This window comes from Ahaetulla prasina, chromosome 1 (genome assembly GCF_028640845.1).
Source record: "Ahaetulla prasina isolate Xishuangbanna chromosome 1, ASM2864084v1, whole genome shotgun sequence".
Classification (NCBI taxonomy): domain Eukaryota; kingdom Metazoa; phylum Chordata; class Lepidosauria; order Squamata; family Colubridae; genus Ahaetulla; species Ahaetulla prasina.
Window position 1 is genome coordinate 282,781,883 of NC_080539.1, and position 15,792 is coordinate 282,797,674.

General features: G+C 35.9%; 1 protein-coding gene across 1 annotated transcript in view; it reads right to left on the bottom strand.

Moving 5' to 3' along the window:
* Positions 1 to 15,792, bottom strand: part of SLC6A5 (solute carrier family 6 member 5) — a 73,370-nt gene that overhangs the window by 10,562 nt on the left and 47,016 nt on the right. Inside the window, exons 10-12 of the mRNA XM_058161822.1 lie at positions 14,332 to 14,444; positions 12,859 to 12,990; positions 11,667 to 11,766 (exon numbers count right to left, since the gene is read on the bottom strand). Of these exons, the coding sequence (XP_058017805.1) occupies positions 11,667 to 11,766; positions 12,859 to 12,990; positions 14,332 to 14,444 (345 nt within the window). The remainder of the gene's footprint in view (positions 1 to 11,666; positions 11,767 to 12,858; positions 12,991 to 14,331; positions 14,445 to 15,792) is intronic.

The window sequence follows — 15,792 nt, forward strand, 5'->3', positions numbered from 1 at the left end:
TTCTCTGTGGCGGCATCGGCCCTATGGAACGAGCTACCTCCGGGGTTATGCCAACTCCCCGACCTCCGGGCCTTCAAACGTGAACTGAAGACTTTATTATTTCACCAAGCGGGACTAGCCTAAGAAATATTTTTAGCGAAATTTTAACGGGTTTTAATCGGTCTTTGACCGATTTAGTGATTCGGCCATTAAATATTTGCTTTTAATTGTTTTTAAATATTGTTATTTATTATATTTATATTTGTATTGGTGTGTGTATTTTAATATGGCTGTAAACCGCCCTGAGTCCTTCGGGAGATGGTGCAGTATAGAAATGTAATTATAAATAAAAAAATAAATAAAAAATCTCCTTGAAATCCAAGAGACTCTCAAGGGCCTTCTCCAGCACCACAATTTGAGACATTTTTCATAGTTGCATCATCAGAAATGGAAACGGATCGGTGGTCATATTTTAAAGTCCTAAAAAACTCACATAAAATTATTTTAGTTGTCTTTTCTATTGTTGTAAGTACAATAAATCCTCACAAACCTGTTTAGGGGACTCTGGATACAATATACTTGTTTTGTTGTTCAGATTTTGCCGATATTTCATAGATACTGTCTGTTAATTAATTACAGAATTTGTGGATTGAATCAAGATTTTACTGCAAATGAGGCATTTATAGCCATTATGTAATTATGCAGACGATGTAAATTCAGATTTAACCAATATTCAAATTCAATAGATATCGTCCCTCAAACAGCCCATTAAAGTTTTACTGTTTATATAGCTTTTGGCATATAATTGTGCCAAAAGTCACATCTATTCATGCATTATTCTAATGCATTAAAAAATAAAATGTCCAAGCTCAGTGTGTTAATGCTGAGCTTGGTTTAAAAGTAACCCTGCTAATGACAAGATATTTAACACCATTTTCAGAAATAGCACCAAATGTGCTTTTTTGTCTATGAATTGAAGTAAATGAAATGTACATCAGTTTAAAAAAAAGCTGACTTTTTTTTCTCGTGTACCAAACGTTCTGATAATTGTATTTATTTTAAAGTATTGCATTGGTGTCTTCTGGGTTCTTTGCATTACCTTGCCACCAATTGCTCTTCTGCACCATTTGACTCTTTTAAGTTTGAAACAGTTTAAACATATTATACATGAATAAAAAGATTAAATGGTGATGAGCTATTTCCAGATAGTCATTTTGTTGGGGCTATTTTTCACATAGTAATGAGCCCCTCTTTATTACAATTTCTACAGTCTGATTATAAGACCAACTATAAGTTGTGAGAGTAAAGAAACGAATCTCCTTGTATTAATGGAGATGGAGGAGAAGTAAGATTGAACTTTAAGGGAATTGTGTGAAGAGGTTTCTGTTTGTTTGTTTGGGGTGAGATCAGGGTATCTCTCACTTTGGACAACAGTACTGTTAAAACATCCTAAGCATTCAGAATGCAATGGTCCTGAATAAAAGTATGTAACAGAAAGAGCAGTTAACAAAAGTGCACAATTTGTTAGTCACAAGAATCAAGAACCAAAGTTGGTCAAATGAGTGCCAGTTTAACCATGCTAGCTCACTACAAGACTCTGAACAGCTAAGGCAAATTGGTGGTAGATCAAAATCAATGGAGTTCAGGGGGTCTGGACTTAGATCACTTGTGGGTGCTAAGGGACTCCAAACTGAGTCTGGTCATTTCTTACACCATTCTCATCTTCTGTAGTTTGGCTTTGGCTATTCCAAATAAACTACAAACATTTTTTGGAACTCTCAATATTGTCTGAAATAAACCTAGTTTTGATTATGCTCTCAGAAAGTAGGAGGGGAATAGAGTATGTTAAATCAGTTTAATTTAAAGTCCAATTTATTAATTTGATTTATGGATTGTTTAGGTCTACTGTTACAGGAGCTCTGCATCCCAATCATTCATTTTTCATTTAATAAATGAAAATGTATATAGGTATACAAGGTATACAATGTATGAAATGGATATCATGCTTTCTGAAAAATTATAACATGAAAATAACGATCTTTCAAAAGAGAAACTGAAAGAGAGGAGACAGCAGAAAGAATGGAGGAAGAGATAGAACAGACAAACCAGCAAACAAAGCAAGAAGATCAGAAGGAGAAGACAATAAAGATAATAATGACTGATGAAATAAACCAAGAGAAAATGACTTTAAGAGATTTAAAAATGGAATTGGATAACCTGGAAGATACTTTTGAAAGGGATATAGGGGTTTGGGTGGACACTCTGAAGACCTGGCAGCTTAGGATGGAAGAAATATTCAAACTGAATGGTGAAGACTCAGATGCTGATAGAGACAAAGATCCAAGAGAGAAGTATGGGAGGCAAGCCAAAAAATGAATAAGAATTGAATAATTAAAACAGACAAGAGATGATGGATAGAAAGGGATTATTATTACTTTTTTCTTTTTTCTAATATAATGATGGCCTGATTAAAAACTAGAATACAGGTAGAAATAAGAATACACACCTATATATAAAGCAATAGCTAGATGGAAAGATTGGAGGTTGAAAGATGGTATTATTAGGTATGTTTAAATAATAGGATGACTGGTACTTACTTGAATGATGTATTGTGACTTTGAACAACCAAACAATTAAGGACTATGTCTTACTATAAACAAATGTATTAACACTGGGATTAGTAATGGTGGCCTGACTAGAAGTTAGAAAAGAGGTAGAAATAAGAAATAGGGGGAATATTAGCAGATATAATTTTTATATAATAGAATATAAGTAATAAGTAATTATTAGATGGAAAGATTAGAGATTAAAAGATGGTATTACTATGTATGCTTAATAATATCATTGGCATTAAAATGAACATAGACGTATTGAATAACTACTCTAAAACAATCTGTATATCAATACTAGGATTATATAATTCTGATTAATGTAACAACTATTATTATTATCATTGTCACCATCATTGCTGTTTGTATCAAAATGAATTATACCCAGAAGCCACACTCTTCATGTATTGATATTGATATATATTTAAAAATAAAAATCCAATAAAACTTTTTCAAAAACTGATTCCTTTCCCTTGCTTCCTGACTTTTCTCATTTAAAAATCTAATTTAAAAACTGAAGAGAAATGAAATTTATCATAAAAGCCCATTTGTTTTAAATGCTCAAAGAAAGGTGTTACCTAAATGTTAAAGAAGTTAATTCTCTATGTTAAAACGCACAGTATATCAGATTGAAAGAAGTATTTGGGAAAAAAGAAAAAGTGACAAAATCCAAAACAAATTAGAACAAAGGTGTAAATGGCATCTGCCAAGAACTGAGATGCTTTTACAAGGGGTTAGTCTGGAGCAGGGGTCTCCAACCTTGGTCCCTTTAAGACTTGTGGACTTCAACTCCCAGAGTCCTTCAGCCAGCAAAGCTCTGGGAGTTGAAGTCCACAAATCTTAAAGGGACCAAGGTTGGAGACCCCTGGTCTGGAGGATATCACTTCGGAATTTTGTTAATGTGCTGCCGAAAAGAGAACCACCATAAAATCATATCCTGTTCAATTGAGGAGAGTGAGGAGTAAAAAAAACAAAAAACTTTGTAGCATAGAACCTTGATACAGCAATACAGGTAGTCCTTGACTTACAACACTTCATTTAGTGACTATTTAGTGGCTCTGAAGTGACTTATGACTATTTTTCATACAGATGAACAACCGTTACGGCATCCCTATGGTCACATGATCAAATTCAGATGCTTGGCAACTGGTTCATATTTATGGCGGTTGCAGTGTCCCAGGGTCATGTGATCAGCTTTTGCGACCTTCTGACAAGCAGAGTCAATGGGGAAACCAGATTCATTTAACCATCCTGTTATTAACTTAACAAAGGCAATGATTCACTCAACAGCTTTGGGAAGAAAAGTCAGAAAATCAGGCAAAATCACTTAACAAATGCTTCACTTAGCAATATAAATTTTGGGCTCAGTTGTGTTCGAAACTCGAGGACTACCTGTACTTTCAACCCTGACTGAGAACTTACCAAAATGGAAGTGCAATGTTATCATTGTTGCTATTACTGCTATTATCATTTTCATCCTATACAACTCTTTTCTGAGATTAGTTCTCTACAAGGTAGAGCTGATGTAAACACCTCCTGTATCCAAAGGCACTCTCAGACTACAACATTTTGGGGACAATGCAGTAGATTTCATCTATATCTTTCAGATCATAACCTCTACAATGACAACCTCCATCTTATTTGGATTTAGATTTTGCATGCCTGCAAAAAGACATTTAGGGAGATAAGGCAAGAGCAGTGATGTGGAGAAAGTTACGTGGGTGTCATCAGTATATTCATAACACTTTACACTGAGCTATGTATCAGAATAGTTGCTATCTCACCTTTCTTCACTATCATTTTGCTTACTGCTATCAACTTAAATATTACATATGATTGAGAAAAATGATTGATGTTTTAGAGAAGCGACAGAGGTTTTAAAGGTGACTGCAAGCTGTGATGCAGTCATTCTTCCCAATTTCACCTTCAGTTAAAGTGAAATTGCAGGTATTTATTTTAGAAACCAACCTAAACTTTTAGAATGGGGATGAACAACAAAATATATATACATGAGTACATACAGTGGTGGGATTCAGCCAGTTCGCACCACTTTGGGAGAACCGGTTGTTAACCTTCTGAGCAGTTTGACAAATTGGTCATTGGAAGAAATCATTAGGGCAGAGAACCGGTTGTTGAATTACTTGAATCCCACCACTGGGTACATACAATTAAGGGTGCTTCACTCAAATTCTCAAATTAATTCCTTAAAAACTATTACAGCATGTGTATTGATATTATGTAACTCGGTTCTGTGAGTTTTGCATTAATATGCATTATTGTTTAAATTCACTTGTGTTTGTGCTTTTGATTTTTTTTTTTCCACGCTGAATTACTACATTTTTATCCTTACATTTTGCTTGTCCCCTTAGGTGGACTTGTTCCAGAAGCTTTGCTTTATAAATAACCAAATCAATCAGTTGTTGAGAACAAAGAGCATGAAAGGATAATGAGAGCCCGTGTGATCATAACAACTGACATTTCATTTGATATCATTTGTACCTCTGTTAAGAATAACCCTATTCTGTCAGGTAGAATTTGTTGTACTTCTGCCACTCTGTGGTCAAAACCAGAATCGCATAAAAGTTTCCTTAGTTATGGAGAATAACTCAAAACACTTTTTTTTTAGCTTTATCTGTTTCAATGCGCTGGCTTCTGTTAAACTGTAAACAAATGTATTGTAATGTACTGTTTAGCCATTGTTGTACAAGTTTTTTCATGAACCAAACTGAAAAGACTAGGAAAAAGGAAGTATTATTTTCTGCCATATGGGGCTTCCCAGAAGCAACGAAAGAACTAAATGGGATTTCCCTTCAGATATGTTGAACTTCAAGTTCCATAATTTCAAGACAGCATTGTTCTAACTGGCTAGAAATTAAAATAGCATTATAATGTAATCTAAAATATCCAAAGGGCTTTATGTCAGAAAAGATTACAACTTGATCAAAGACACCAATACTCTTATGTTTACAATTCAAATACAATTCAATACCCTTAAAAAGAATACATGCTTAATAATTTTTTTTATTATATGCACGCCCCTTATAGTCCTCTTAGGAATGGGGTGAGGTCAATAATAGACAGTTTTTGGTTGAAGATTTTGGGATTTTGAGTAGAGACTATGGAGTCAGGTAATGAGTCCCAAGATCTTCCAATAGCTGAGCATAAGGTTGAACCTTAATCTCCCAAATACTAATCTAACAACAAAACCCCAAATGACTGAGTGATTATAAGCAATATGGGAAGCACCGCATACAGTATGTTTTTCTGCATTAGATCCTTCAATGACTTGGATGGTCAGTCAAGAGACCATGTCCAAAACTGAAGAGATATTTAATCCCAAACTTCCTATTGTCCTAATTAAGAAACATAATGGTAAATTGGTCTTATAAGACATTATAGATGTAGTGGGTATAACTGAAATGTGGTAGCAGGGGTGGGCTTCAAAAATTTCAGCAACGGGTTCTCTGCCTGGTTGTTGGGTAAGCGTGGCCATGGTGGGCATGGCCTAGTCGGCTTCCTGCACCACGGTGGGTGAGGTGTTTTTGCCTTCCCCGGGTTCCAGACGCCCTCTAGAGGCCCATTTTTCCCCCTCCCAAGCCTCCACATGGGTCCTGAACTTACCTTGCTTCCAAAACAGGCTGCTTGGAGACTCCTGGGAGGGGCACAATGGGGTGGGAGGGGTGGGGTGGGAGGAGCAAGCCAGGGATGGGATTTGGAGGTTCTCCAAACCAGCTATAACATCAGCTCCCGAACCCGGGTGAACCCGTAGCAGCCCATCCCTGTTTGGTAGTCAAATTACAAGGGGATATGGTTGTTCCTGATTTTTTTTTATTTTATTTTTATTTATTTATTTTGTCACAACAGTATATATAAGCATAAGTGTGAAAATAACTATATAATACATAAGCATATATATATAAGCATAAGTATGTAATAACTATATTAATTGGATATAATGAAAGGAAACAATAGGACAGGAACGGTAGGCACGTTTGTGCTCATGCTCTTATGCACACCCCTTACAGACCTCTTAGGAATGGGGTGAGATTGTTCCGAAACTCTATAGGAAACACAGGGAAAACCCAATGGAAGAGGCATGGCCTTGTATGTGAAAGAGAGCATTGAATCAAATGATCTTCACATCCCCAAAGGGGCAGATTAATAGAACCACTCTGGGCAGAAATATCAGATCCTAAAATAGGTACATACTGGAGATGTTCTGTTATCCGCTTAGCAAGATGTTAGATCTGGAAATGGAGAGGGATATCAGAGAGACATCGCAAAAGAGGAAGCCTTGTAATTATATGAGATGAATGTGCATGAATGTGCATTCAAGCTATAGCTATAACCAAGGAAAAATACTTAGATACTATAAATGACTTGTCTGCTAGAGCAAATAGTCATGGAACTACCCATGATTTCTGCTACCAATTCGGGTGAACCGGTCCGAACTTGCTGAATACCACCTCTGTTGCCAAAGCTGTGAAAATACGTAATAAAAAATTCTTCAAATATATTAGAAACAGGAAACCAACCAGGGGAACCATTGGTCCCTTGAACTAGTGGTCTCCAACCATTCTGGCTCTGCAGACTGACAACAGTGTCCACAGCCCGGGGTTTAGGGCCCCCTGCCTTGAATAATGAAGGAATCAAGTGTGCTAAGGAAATTGCAGAGAAGTTGAATGAATGCTTTGCTTCTGCCTTCCTAGGAGCAAAATTGGGTGAGATTCTCAAGAAGAGAATCAGATGAACTGAGCTATATTGTAATGGGAACAAGAAAAGAAGTGCACTGACAAACTGAACATCAATATGTAATGTTGACAGCATCTATTCATGGGTTAAAAGCCAAGTCCATAAACTTTCTAACTAAAATATGCAACTTGTCTCCACGCACGGCCTCTGAAGGGGAGAAATGGAAGTTGGTCAATGTAACTCCAATTTTTAAAAGTTGGATCAATTCATGGAAATCACTGAGATTATTGGCTGTTAGGCTTGATGTCAGTGTAACTATCTCTGAAGGCCATCTGCTGGGAGATTAGGGGTGCTCCTTGCTCAATTGTTTGGATACAATGAGAACAGACTGCAGAGCAAGATGAACCCGAGGTGGGATTCAGCCAGTTTCCACTACTTCGGGAGAACTGATTGTTATCTTTCTGAGCAATTTGGCAAACTGATTGTTGGAAGAAGTCATTAGGGCGGAGAACCGGTTGTTAAATTACTTGAATCCCACCACTGGATGTACCCATGTTCTTATGTTCTTAACTTAATTAGCTTTGGAGCCCAGATACAACCAATTAGAGGTTGCCACAAATTGAGACTGTTAAAGCAATTTTTTATATTCCAAGTCATAAAAATAATCAAGGAAAGGGAGAGAGGAAAGATCAAATAGGACATTACAAACTTGTAATCTAACTGAATCTGTATGAGAGGGTCAGACGGAATAAATGAAAATTAATGTTTGAAAAGGGTATCAAAGCAAAAGAAATGCATACTCTTTAGATTAAAGGGAGAATAAGAAAATGAGAAAAAGTCAGAGGATAATGACTGAACTAGAAAAAGTTTCGAGGGGGTGGAATTATGCTGGTATCTCTCAATTTCTACTCTGTATCTCTATTTCTTTGCGAATCTCACAATAGTGTTGCATAGAGCTTGATCATTTCTCAGTGACAGAGAGAAAAATAAGGTGTTCCTGACTATTTGACTCTTTCCTATATTTTAGGTTTTACGTATCACTTTAACATAGAAGTAAATCACTTTTCCCAAAGATAACATACTCCCAATAATCGTAGGGCAGTGCCTGAGGGTAAGAGAAGCAAAGAGAAACTACTTGAGATTCTGTACCAGAAGCAAGAAGAGAATTCGGTTTTTATCCACTCTAAGGACAAACATAACTTGTAAGGATACTCTTTTAGGAGAGAGCTTTCCTCTTCCAAGTAAGTCTGCAATGTGTTTCTATTACAATAAAATAGCACAAAAAAGCAATACAAATCTTACAAGGAGGTCTTAAAGTTGAAAGAAGAGAAAGAGAAGAGAAGAGAAGAGAAGAGAAGAGAAGAGAAGAGAAGAGAAGAGAAGAGAAGAGAAAAGAAAAGAAGAGTTGGAAGGGACCTTGGTGGTCTTATCCAAATGGTTATCCATCTCTTTTTTAAAACTTCTAGTGTTGGAGCATTCACAACTTCTAGATGCAAGTTGTTCCACTGATGGATTGTTCTAACTGTCAGGAAATTTCTCCTAAGTTCTAAGTTGCTTCTCTCCTTGATTAGTTTCCACCCATTGCTTCTTGTTCTACCCTCAGGTGAAGAATAGCTTGTCTCCCTCTTCTTTGTGGCAGCCCCTGAGATATTGGAACACTGCTATCATGTCTCCTTTAGTCCTTCTTTCCATTAAACTAGACATACCCAGTTCCTGCAACCTTTCTTCATATATTTTCGCCTCCAGTCCCCTAATCATCTTTGTTGCTATTCTCTGCACTCTTTCAAGAGTCTCCACATCTTTTTTATATCGTGGCGACCAAAATTGAATGCAGTCATACAATATTTCTAGTGAGTATTCAATTCATTTACAATCATTCAATTTGGAAGATGTAAAGAGAGCTGCCTTCATTTAAATGTTTCCTTCTTGAGACATACAGCAGTATGTCTCAATCACCCATTTTATAAATGTCTGGAGCAGTGTTTCAAAATATTGCTGTACTTCAAAGCTACATGAGGATGGGGAAAGCGCTTTACTTCAAATCTATACACAATGTAATCCCAGTAGGAATATTTTTCAACTTCAGAATCTGAGATGTGTCTGCAGCTTATTTATTTATAAATCCTTCTCTTGACTGAAGATACGTATGTCTTCCATTGGTTCCCATGGAAACAGGGTATGAGCATCATTTGGCTTTGAAAGGTCTTGTGAATAGTTATTTCTGGGCTAATCTACAGTATTGGCAATTTTGTAGAAGGTGAAATCTTCTCACAAGTGATATAGGTTTATTCAGACAGATTTCTCATTCCTTCTGGTAAAGTCTGGGATCTTTCAAACCATCATGATTTTTGGGTTGCGTAGATGTAACAAAGAAAACTCTGACTATTTAAATCACAGCCTTCTCACTTCTGTTTAGGGAAAAGTACCTCATTCATTCATCATCTCCTATAATGGCAAAATGTGGGCCAATATAGTAAAGAATGTATTTATAACAAAGGTGTTCTTGGGATCAAAGATAAAAAAAATTAGTCTGCTATTCATTTCACATTAGCACTTGTTTTTAAAAGTAAAAATAAAACTGTCAGCATGGAAGATAGATATAGTATAATAACTTTTAGAATCTTTCAATTTAATGACAGCATGCTACCAGGTAACAATAGCTGGTACCAGAGAAAAAAATATTCTTTTTTTCTGTTTGGCCATTATGACATCACCCTTGCAGTTCTTTTTATAAAAATGAAATTCCATAAATGTGCCACGTTCGAAATTATAGCTAAAAGCCTCCCTTAGAAATCCCAGATCTCAACATGCATACCGGACCAATTATAAATCTCCTTAACATTGAAGGATGGCAACAAGACATTAATAACAACACTCTTTATTGACATCCTTATTGACCTTTGGTAACAAAGCAGTGTTACTAAACACCATCAGCCTCTTCAAGAGAAGAGGACGCTGTTGTAACCGGTAGATAGAAAATTGCTTTTTCTATAAAAGGAGATTTAGTCGCACCGCATGACCTAGAACATCTTATAGCATTATGGAAAATAGGCAAACAGAATATACAGGGGAGGATCATCACAGCAGAATAATGATATTTATGCAAAGATCATATATATGGAAATCACACTTCACTTTTAAAGTCATAAACATGCTATAGTTCTCAGTAACAGCCTGTTCTACAATAGTCCAACCAAATTAAATAAATTTGACTTTTAGCTTAGATACAGTCATTACCACACATGCCTGTCTATATTCAGAAACTCTGCTTTTCAAAACAGATATATGATCAATTCATACTTAATTGCAAAAAAAAAGGTCTTAATTGTCTTAAAGTATCTGGAGGAGCATGGATAGATCATATTGCCACAGGCAATACTTTTTTTAAAAAGGCAATATTTGCAGTTACACAATGGGAAGGAGGGGAATAGTGACATCATCCAAAAGGGCAAGTTTGACTTATGCAGGCTTTCAAGGAGGGGCTGAAGTTTCTTCTTGAAAAGCCTATTGAGCTATCAACCATAATTTACTAGAAAAATTCTGTCAGCCAAAATCAGAAATTTGCCACCAAATTTGACCATCACTGTTCTTGGGATTCCAAAGAACACAGAAATGTGGAGGGAATCACATCTAGTCCATAGGATACACACTCATATCCTAGAGAAAAGACAGTTATGAACATTCTTCCAATGTACAATAATTAATATTTTCTGTGAATAAGGTTTGGGTCATTCTTTGTAAGAGGTGGCAGCATAAGAAGGATGAGGAATCAGTAACATTCTCATCTCCACTGGTAGGATCTTGAAGTCTTCCATTGATGGAACAAATCCTTCCATTTAGAGACAACTATTACATATTGTACTGGTCATAATTCTGTTGTTACAATTTTGTATTTTCTATAAATGCATCTGTGTAATTAAGCTCAAATATGCCATCATTCTTCAGTCATATATTCCAGTTGAAATATTTATGTGGATTGGCTTGAAAAATCATAACAAAATAAATTAGTTTGCAATCATTTTTACAACCCTAATCTTGACTACTGCATGCCTACATACTTATTTGAGGACTGTATTAATTAGTGTAGATTATACGCTTCATTATTACTTTTGTATGTCTTACTAATTCATATTCACATTAATGATACAAACTTGCTATCTATTTACTAACTTAATCAGTTTAATATAATTTTAACAGTACTAAACATTGCAGTTGATGGAATTTCCTAAAATATTTGATTAGTTATTTTTAGATGTATATTTTGAAATGTTAAATGAATAACATTTTAAAACTTGTATTTGTGGAGTTATCCGTTACTTATTGATATCCCATTTTTACATGTAAAAACTATTTGTATAACCTAAGGTTAACATATCCATTTCTTACCATAAATGTACGAAATGCCAACAAGTTCAAAGATGGCTATTATAACAAGAGAATAAGATGCTGCATAGGTGTCCACAAGCTGCAACATGTACATCCCACCCTAAAATTAAAAACAAATAGTTATTAATAGAAATGTCGCAGTCAGCAGGAACCCAGCTAATAATTGCAGTAAGAAAAAAGTACAATTACTGCTATTTTGTCACTAAGCCCCATTTCACTATGAAAATACACTATGAATTATAAATATAGACTTTTTCAAGAATGTCTATTTTTGATATGCCTTTACAACAAAATGGGGGGAGGAGTGGCCAAAATGAAATGAATATCAAGTTAGTAGGTTTTTATATGGTGGCAGAGCTTTGCTGTTTGAAACTCCTTACTACACTAGAAGTAAAGAGAAGAGGGAATTAGCTGTGCAACCTCTTCGAGACAATTGAAGAATGTGAAAAAAACAGATCTATACATTTTATTTGTGTGGCTGTGCTCCAGCCCTTACTCACTCCTTCCACTAATGGTAAACTACATCTTTAGAAATGTCTACAGGTAATCGTCGACTTACAACTGTTTGTTTAGTGACCATTCAGTTACAACAGCATTAGGAAAAAATGACTTATTTTCACACTTATGACTGCTGCAGCATCTCCATGGTCACATGATCAAAATTCAGACATTTTGCAACTGATTCATATTTATGATGGCTGAAGTGCCCCCCGGGGTCCTGTGATCAACTTTTGCTACTTTCTAACAAGTAAAGTCAATGGGGAAGCCAGATTCACTTAACCCAGGGGTCTGCAAACTTGGCTCTTTTAAGACTTGTGGACTTCAGTTCCTCAGCCAGCAAGTCCACAAGTCTTAAAAGAGCCAAGTTTGCAGACCCCTGACTTAACCACTGTGTTACTAACTTAACAGCTGCACTGATTCACTTAACAACTATGGCAAGGAAGATTGTAAAATGGGGCAAAACTCACTTAGCAATGGTCTTGCTTAGCAACTTAAATTTTGGGCTCAGTTGTGGTCGTCAGTCAAGAACTATCTGTATATGTTTAACAGGGGCTTCAGAACAGTCATACATTTTCATGATCAGTAAACCTTCTCTTCAAACTGCACTTCCTCTGGCGTTAATCTACTCTTAGAGCTGGTTTTTCTAATTGTCGGATCTGGTTAAGCAGCACATAATGTAATATACTTTTACCTGAGTGATCATAGGAAAACCCATGATGAAAAAGGAAATGCAGCATCCAAGAGTGAACAGTGGCTTGTGGGTTCGTAAATACTTTGGAAATTCATCTGAAACAGATGTCACTATGGTTTCGATAGTGGCAAACTGAAATGCCAAAGAAGAGAGAGAGAAAAACCAGTAGTAATCAGTGAGTAAAACAGCAGATTTCTTGTTAGTTTGAACCTCATACTTTAAGGCAAATCCCTTCTCTCACTATGTTTCTGCTTTGTCCATTTAATATTTCACAGTTTAAAAATTTGGAATAAATAAATTATATTCACGACAAACCTAAGTAAGTATTTTTAAAGGAAAATATTATTAATATAGTGCCAATCATTTGTTACAGTGGAAAGTTTTTTTAAAAAATTGAGAAAATCCTGGGTCATTCAAATGATTTACCAAAGCAGTTTTCATCTTAAGCATTAGCTATCCAATTTCACCACATTGATTCTTCTTGGTCTCTTGTCATTCTCTATGTTGATGGCTTCAGCCCTCTTAGAACAATAATACATGTGTCTATATAGCATCCTATTCTCCCATGCAGCAAGTTGATCTAAATACTTTTAAAGCCTTCTCCATTTTGCTTCAGTCCTTATTTGGATTTCCTTCATTTTCAAAGCATGTGAGTGATATGCTCCATACAGTTCTGATTAATGTTCATTGACTCTCTTTTTCTATATCAGTTTAGCAACTGGCTGTAATCCGATAATTATTCTATAGACACTCTTAGTTTAGTTTTTATTCATTTATTTGATTTCCATAGCCACCCATCTCAGCAAATGACTCTGGGAGGCTCACAATTCAAAAACGTATATTATACAATTAAAATCTTAAAACATTAAAACCATTAAAACACTAAAAAAAAAAACTTCTAATTTGAGTAAATATAAAGTAAAACATCTGGTCTGTTAACAGTATGGCCAGGAGGCGGCTCTTTGGCACATGTAGCGCCCTAGGCTCAGGAGCATAGCAATGTCTTTAAAGCTTTATGGAAGGCTAACAGGTTTGGTGCCATTTTAACGTCCAAAGGGAGGACGTTCCAGAGAGCAGGGGCTGCTGCAGAAAAAACTTACATTCTAGTTCCTGTCAGCCAACATTCTTTGGCTGACAGGATCTGCAGCAAGGCCCTCCTATTTGGTTTAATTGGATGGGTAGAAATTCTTGGGACAAGGTGATGCCCAGAGTTCCAAGCCATTAGTTATTTGTAAACCACAGGCAATTATAATAATCTCAAAATAAATGTTGGTTCTAACCCTGTATAAATGAATTCACTTACTTCTAAGAAACATGTATAGCATCATCTGTTGTATGCTAAATTTATTAGAAAAGCTGTGCTGGATCCCAGCCTGCAACTACTTAAATGAAAATATTAATTCAGTGTACTGTTTACACTCTGAACTTTTTAATGAACAAACAGGAAATCATATAAAAAAAAGATTTATCTACCATTGTGTCCAATCCAAGTGTAAGAAGCATCAAGAAGAAGATTATAGCCCAAAATGGAGAAAGTGGAAGCCTAGTTAAAGCTTCAGGATATACCACAAATGCAATGCCAGGACCTAGAATCCAAAACAAGATAGAAAGAAATCATACAGATAGCTTAAATAAGAAGCATCCTTTGAATTGGTGCGTGGGGGGGGGGTTCATACTGAACAAAAAAAAAATCCATTTCAATGTAAGATGACAACATTTAGAAGTCCGTTTCCCACTTTCCAATTGAAGAGTGCATTATAGGGTCACAGGATGTAGTATTCCAATCATACATTTTGAGCACAAGCAATCTCCAGAAAAATCTAGCTTTTCACAGAAAGGGGATGGCAAAGATCATTATTAGAACAGCAGGGAGTTTGCTATATACCTATTAAATACAAATATGCCCCGACTGTGAAAGAGAATGTGATATAGTGAAACATTTCGAGAAATGTTTGTGACTCTTCAGAGTACACCCTATTTTATTCTATCTTATTGATGCCAAACTGCAGCATAGAAACACGACTCCTCTTTAAAATATTTGTCTTCTTAATTGCTCTCCCACTTGTTTCATTTACTATACACAAATTCCCTCCATCGTTTTTATGTACCATGCATCATCTGTTGGAGAAACTGGTGTCATCCCAATATTTTTATTACAGACTTGAACAATGGTTGGTTTGGCAGAGCTACTGCATTGGGTATTTAAACCCAAACCATCTGGTAGGCAACAGATTTCTCTTTCCTGAGCTACTCTGTAATACACCACTGCCCTTTTTATTTTAGCAAAGCAAGAGTTAATTTCACAACCATTATATATTTCCAAAAATGTTGGAAAACTCTTGTCAAACATAAAATACTGCTTGAAGACTTTTTTATTATTACTGGTGTGAGGCAATGCAAGAGGCTGACTTTAAAGCCTGCTGTTAACTGGGAGTTTTTCTTGGCAAGAAGGCTTAGGGGATGTTATATATTCATGAACATGCTCTTTCATCTCTTGATTAAAGATTTTTTTTTTCTTGACTACTACAGATAAAAATGCTGCTTGCAGTAGCTTCTTGCACGTTTGGAAATTAAATTAAGGAATCAAAATAATGAGTTTCTAGAATTCATCATACTGTGGGAAAACCTAATTGCAGGAAATGAAACTGCAAATCTCTCTTGATTGGGATCCTTTAAATTAATTTCATGGAGAGATGGAGGTTATGACCACAGAGAAAAGCCAACACAGTTCTGGGCTGCATAAACAGAGGGATAGAATCAAGATCACGTGAAGTGTTAATACCACTTTAAAATGCTTTGGTAAGGCCACACTTGGAATACTGCATTCAGTTTTGATTACCACGATGTAAAAAAGATGTTGAAACTCTAGAAAGAGTGCAGAGAAGAGCAACAAAGATGATTAGGGGACTAGAGACTAAAACATATGAAGAACGG